Below are 6,626 nucleotides of genomic sequence, written 5' to 3'. Positions count from 1 at the left end.
CTCTCCCCCTCCCTCCCTCCCTCTCCCTCACTCTCTCTTTAAAAAAAACAAAACAAAACAAAATAATTGTGCATATTTTTATGGAGTACAGTATATTTCATACACACAAATGTTCAGGATCATTGATATAACCATCACCTTAAACATTTGCCATTTCTTTGTGTTGGGAACATTCAAAATTATCACTAGGGCTGAAGATGTAGCTCAGTAATAGAGCACTTGCCTAGCCTGCATGAAGCCTTAGGTTCAATCCCAGGCAGCCTTACCCTTCCCATCCCCCCAACCTTAAATATTCTCTGCTAGCTATTTTGAAATATACAGCTAATTGTCATCAACTATAGTTATCCTACTGTGCTATTAAGAACATTAGAATCTGGGCAGTGATGCACACCTGTAATCTCATTGATTTAGGAGCCTGAGGCAGAAGGATTGCAAGTTTGAGGCCAGCCTGAGCAACTTAACAAGTCCCTCAGCAACTTAGTGAGACCCTGTCTCAAAATAAAAAATAGAAAGGACTGGGGATGTGGCTCAGTGATAGAAGCACTCCTGAGTTCAATCTCTGGTACCAAAAAAAAAAAAAAAAGAAGAACATTAGTAGTATTCCTCCTATCCAATGTATCCCTATACTGATTACCCATCCTATCTTCATTCCCTCTTCCCTCACTCTTCCCGATCTCTAACCATTCTACCTACTTCCATGAAATCAACTTTTTAGCTTACACTCTTAAGTGAGAACATGCAATATTTGTCTATCTTTGCTGTCATTCACTTAATGTTCATAGTGTATGTATATGTATCTATATATATATACACACGTATACATACATACACATATGTGTGTGTGTGTGTGAGTGTATGTATCACATTTTCTTCATCCATTCACCTGCTGATGGATACCTAGATTGATGCCTTATCTTGACTGCTGTGAACAGCCCTGCAGTGAACATAGAAGTATGGATGTCTCTTTAACGTACTGATTCCTTTCCTTTTGTTATATGCCCCATAATGGAATTGCTGGATCATATAGTAGTTCTCTGTCTATAGGATTGTTCATACTGTTTTCCGTCACACCAACATGTGGAAGAGCTCCTTTCTCTGTGCATCCTTACCAGCATTTATTTTCTGGATTTTTGATAATAGCCATCCTAATGGAAGTGAGTTGATATCTCGTTTTTTGTTTTTTTTTTTAATACTTTTTTTTTTTTAGTTTTTTAGGTGGACAAAATATCTTTATTTTTATGTGGTGCTGAGAATCAAACCTAGTGCCTCATGCATGCTAGGCGAGCACGCTACCACTTGAGCCACATCCCCAGCCCTTCGTTGTGGTTTTGATTTCTATTTGCCTGATGGGTAGTACTTTTGAGCATTTTTTCATATATTTGTTGGCCCTTTAACTTCTTTTGAGAAACTCTATTCAGTTCTTTTGCCTGCCCCCTTTTTTTCCCAGTACTGGGGATTGAACCTGAGGTTGCTACCACTGAGCTATATCTCAAGCTCTTTTTATTTTTTATTTTGAAATAGTGTCTCACTAAGTTGCTCAGGCTGGCCTCAGTTTTGATTCTTCTGCCTCAGCCTCCCAAGTAGCTAAGATTTTAGGTGTGTACTACAAGTTCATTTGCCTGTTTTTTAATTGAATTATTTGTGTTTTTGCTGTTGGGTTGTTCCATATGTATTCTTGCCATTAATCCCTTATGATAACTAATGAATAGATCACAAATATTTTCTGCAATCCTATAGGTTAAGACACTATTTTTTTTTCCTTCCAGTGCTGAAGATTGAACCAGGGCCTCTGGCATGCTAGGCAAGCACTCTGCTTCTGAGCTACACCCCCCAGCCTGAGACACTGCTTTTAACTGCAGAGCTGCACTAGCTCTCATAGTACTGCTCATAAATGTTCATTATTATCATTCTGCTGTGCATCATTCTTAGAAACACTTTGAAGCAAACATTTGCTTTTTAAAATTATATGCATTTTGCTGCTGCTGAAGTCTGGGCCTTTCCTTTGTAGATATGTTAATAAAAACACCTTCATGTTGGTGGGTGTATGTGGCTTAGTCCTGCAGAATTTGTAGAAACTGCTATTACTTAGATTTTCCTTTGAAAAATATTTTCTTAAATTGCAGTGATACCTTGACTTGCCAAAGCCTTTTGCAAGTTTGCAGGCTTTTGTGCTCTTTGGAATCGGAAATCCCTAAATTGTATTATTTTAAGAACTGTAAGATGATTGAGTGTATGGGGTAATTTTTAGAAACAAAAAATGCTTGAATATTGGGTTACCTGATCTTATCTCTTAACTGTTTAATATGCTTCTGCCAAAGTGTGTCTTTTTTCCCATGAGTAGGCTGTTTTATTTCACATCCTCAGCTTGGTATGAATGTGCTGAGTGGCTTATTTTCTCCATGCATTTGCTGCACGTGACCTAGTTTGAGCCTCCTCTTTGTGTATTGCTTCTCATGTGATCTTAACCCACTCAAAGATGCCACTGGATCATGTTGCAGTTCTCAGCTCTTTTCTTTTTTCTTCCTCTCTCTCTCTCTTTCTTTAAGGAGACAGGTATCTTAATATCTTGCCTAGGCTGTCCCTGAATCCCTGGGCTCACGTGAATCCTCCTGCCTCAGCCTCCTGAATAGCTGGGACTATTGGTGTACACTACTGTTTCTTGTTGGTTTAAGGATATTTATGTCTAAATTTCAGTAAAATGCCATTTCCAAAATTTGACTGCAAATTTTTATCTCCTTTAGATGGAATTGAAGTAAAGTCAGTTGAGCAGTCAATAGGAAGTCTTAAAAAAAACCCTGAAAACTGATAGTGCACATTTCTTGATTTCCCCCCCCCCCTTTCCTTTCTCAGGTACAAGAACATTCCACAGATGTCGTTTGATGATACAGAAAGGGAGCCAGATCAGACCTTTAGTCTGAACCGGGATCTTACTGGAGAATTAGAATATGCTACAAAGTAAGCATGGGACCTGCCTTCCACTCCTGCTGAGGAACAGTAGCACCTTCTCGTTTGCAGTGAGCATATCCTCATATGCAGCAGTGCTTACAGAGCTTACCATTTATTTTTGGCCACTCTCCTGCCCTCTTAGCATCAGAGATGAGTTTAAAAAGTGGAGGAGGCATCTTGATCCTTGGCTTGGTCAGTTTGGGGCAGAAAATCAGTGCAGGCCACAGACTTGTTAACTTGTAAGCAATTGGCAGATCTGCATGAGCTCCCAGGATAGTCTTAGGAAATGTTTTTTGGAATTCCTCTTTGCATAGTGGGCCTATAGCAGGCTCACTTAGTTTTCTTTCTCCTATGGCTTAGATCAACACTAAGCATGCTTCAGAACCCCTGCCCAGTTACACAGCATTTCTCATTCCTTTTCCCTTGAGGGGAGGAGCAGTGTTTATTCATCTTTGTGTCTCTGCTGCCTTGGACAGGATATGGCAGATGGCTCAGGAAATATTCACTGAATGAATTGATTGTCCAAAGGAGAAAAATGAGGAGGAAGAACCCAAGATTGATCCCTTACATTTGCCTGGGTTTTACCATATGTTGGAGCTGAACTGTTGTGCCCTGGTTGTGAGGTGCTCACTGGACAGTAACCTGTGTCTTGTCTTCTTTCTTCTTTCATCCTCTAGAATTTCCCGTTTTTCAAATGTCTATCATCTCTCGATTCATATTTCAAAAAATTTTGGAGCAGATACCACAAAGGTCTTTTATATTGGCCTGAGAGGAGAATGGACTGAGGTAAGAGGGGGGTTGATAAAAACATATCAGCACACCATCAGAGTGGGGGCTTTTAAGGGAAGGGAAAGAGCAAACGAAACAAATTTTCTTGGTTTCTTCATTATAAAATGTTCCCATTTGACAGACTATAGGTATTTTTAAAATTGAAATTACATAATTTATGTTAATTCACAGTTTTTCACTTTCAAATTTTTTCCTTTGGCAATTTCAGCAGGGCACTGGAAGTATAGCTCAGTGTTTGAGCATGCTTAGCATGTTCAAGGCCCTTCCTGCACCAAACAAAACCAAAAAGCATTCTTGATAATCCTTGTTCTAAGTACCAGAGATAAGATGATAAGATAAACAAGCTCCTATTCTCATAGTGCCCTCATTACAGTGTGGGGAATGGATCTCAGTTGCAAGTGAAACCTTAATAATGAGCTTTGCAAATTTCTCAAGATAAAAAAATGTCAGAAGAGAGGAGCTTTGAGACATCTGCTAGAAAGGAGACTGACTATAGACTACTCCAGTGTAGTCCAGTGTTCTGGGAAGCCACAGTTTCTTAATGGCCCACCTACCCAGCATCTCCATTTTCTTGCAGCTTCGCCGACATGAAGTGACCATCTGCAATTATGAAGCATCGGCCAACCCGGCAGACCACCGGGTCCATCAGGTTACCCCACAGACACACTTCATTTCCTAAGGGCTGGCCCAGGCTCCCACAGATGTGCAGTCAGTGAAGATGTACCACTTGTTGGGAAGGACAGAGATGAGGCTCCAGTGAGAGTGGTTGCCACAGCCTCTGCTGCGTTTTCTCTTTGGGGCTTGCTGCAGAAATCCAGCCTATGGAAGATACCACACCACTGTGAGGGTTGTGTGGGTGCTGAGGGACAATCGTGGTTCTCTAGGGCACTGCAGAAATTGGGTCTTAGGTTGTGTGGCATCTGGCTGTCATGGATAATGCTTGCTTTTTCCGTTGATGTGGCCATGGGATCCCAAGTGTCTTGTTGCTTTGTGGCAGGATTTTTATGTGATTTTTTCTTTTTCTTTTAAATGGAAACTCTTCCTGAGCTGCAGGAAACCCGAAGCATCAGGATTTTGTGTGAGCTATCAGGAGGGTCTCCAACTAGAAATACTTGTCCCTGCTTGTTCCTTCTCCCTGTTGTTACTCAGCATTCTTGTCAAGTTGCCTAGCTTGGAGTTGTCCATCATGCACAGTGTCCCGTGGTTATAGCTTGAAAGGCAGGAGTCTCCTGATGATGTGTGATAGCTTGGGGGGGAAGATCTTTCCCACTGCCTAGCTAAGCAGTCTGGGGAGAGCATGGGAATCATTTGTGTTTGTGGGTAACCTGGTTGGGGTAAGATTGAGACTTAGTTAAAATTCCCTTTGGAATCTCCTTAATGTTTTATTAGCTTCTAACTTGTGTTGTAAGCCCAATGCCAGAATTTGGAGATAAGCTCTTGAGTTCTTCTGTTCATGGCTTTTATTCACTGTGACTAATAAGCTTCCTAATAAATCCTTGCCAGACATAACGTTTGTATTTTCTTTTGAATTTTAGGTAGTACTGATGAAATTTTTATTTTACTGGAAACTGTATTGAACTTTGAAATTTTTGTTCTGATCTAGAACAAAAAATTTTTGTTTTGATCTAGGTAGATCATAGTGCCACAATTAAGACTAGATCGGTTTCTCCTGGAAAAGTCAAGCTTAATTCTGTATCCAATACCTACCTTTGTAAAGAGGAAGGTAGGGTTAAAGACCGATATTCCATTTCTCATGAAGGGAAGTAACCTATGGAATGATATTTACAAAAACAAGGGAGGAGGGGGGAAAGGAGCACAGATCCTAGAACACATCAAAGGAAGTAAGGGTAAGGAAAGGAAATGAGCACTGCATTCTGTCTAAAGGTGGGCCAGACTTTGGACTTATATTAATATCTGAAAATCAGTCTAGCACTTGGAGAGAATTTAAGTATTTGAAAAGGAGATTTGAGGTTGTCAAGTTCTCTCCCTTGCAGAAAGCAGGAGCAGTTGATAAGGGGAATTTGTGTTGAATCTGATCCTCTTGAGAGGATGCATTGGCCTGTGCTGTTTTCAGGAGGATCTAGCTACTTTCTTCAGCTTTTCCTCTGAAGTCTGCCACCCCAACCTTGTACAGCCTGGAGATTCTGAAATGCAGCATGAAATCAACTAGAATGCAAGTGCAGTTCTTGACGCATTAAGGTTCCTACCCACTTGTCAGCCACAACCTCTTTGTTTTGGTTGAATCATCTTATGGATTAAAAGAAGGGCTATGTTTTTTTGTTGTTGTTGTTGTTTTTAAGTATTTTTTAGTTGTTGATGTACCTTTATTTTTTATTTATTTGTATGTGGTGCTGAGGATCGAACCCAGTGCCTCACATATGGTAGGCAAGTACTCTGCCACTGAGCCACAACTCCAGCCCCTATGTTTCAATTTGGACTAAGGAGAAATATAAAGTTAGAAATCTCAGAGCACACCAGCCGTTCATTATTTCTACTAACTAAAGCACAAATGACCCGTAGCCCCTGGGGCTGGGCTTCTGAATTTAAACTTCACTCTGAAGAATTTGCTGAAAATGCCATGATGTCGGGTGATTGGAGGTGCAGGAAGAATTTCATTCTTCATCAGCAGACCCAGAAGGGATTTTGTTGTGGTGGAAGCCATGCTTTCTTTCATTTTTGTGTTCTCTTGTGACATCCAGTCCTGGATCTTTGGTTTACAGTGTTTTTTTTTCCTCCCCAGAATGTTTGTATTCTAGATTCCAACTCCATGATCTGTTGAGTCCTCAAAACCAAACTGCCTCTTGGCTTGGAGAAAGGTGCTTTGTTGACCTTCCAGCTTGTACTGTTTTGTTTCAGTTCAAAGAATTAAAAAAAAAAAAAAAAAAAAAAAC

General features: G+C 40.4%; 1 protein-coding gene across 2 annotated transcripts in view; it reads left to right on the top strand.

Annotated features, from left to right (window-relative positions):
• The window catches only part of Pithd1 (PITH domain containing 1), a 10,389-nt gene extending 5,145 nt beyond the window's left edge, over positions 1-5,244 (top strand). For both annotated transcript variants that reach the window (XM_015485530.2, XM_048816093.1), the window contains 3 exons: positions 2,851-2,955; positions 3,624-3,732; positions 4,313-5,244. In XM_015485530.2, the coding sequence (XP_015341016.1) occupies positions 2,851-2,955; positions 3,624-3,732; positions 4,313-4,414 (316 nt within the window). In that variant the 3' untranslated portion in view covers positions 4,415-5,244. The remainder of the gene's footprint in view (positions 1-2,850; positions 2,956-3,623; positions 3,733-4,312) is intronic.
• The last annotated feature ends 1,382 nt before the right edge of the window (positions 5,245-6,626 follow it).

This window comes from Marmota marmota, unplaced genomic scaffold (genome assembly GCF_001458135.2).
Source record: "Marmota marmota marmota unplaced genomic scaffold, marMar, whole genome shotgun sequence".
NCBI classification, from domain to species: domain Eukaryota; kingdom Metazoa; phylum Chordata; class Mammalia; order Rodentia; family Sciuridae; genus Marmota; species Marmota marmota.
The sequence above is the reverse complement of the archived record's forward strand: the minus strand, read 5'-3'. Positions and strand labels throughout refer to the sequence as shown.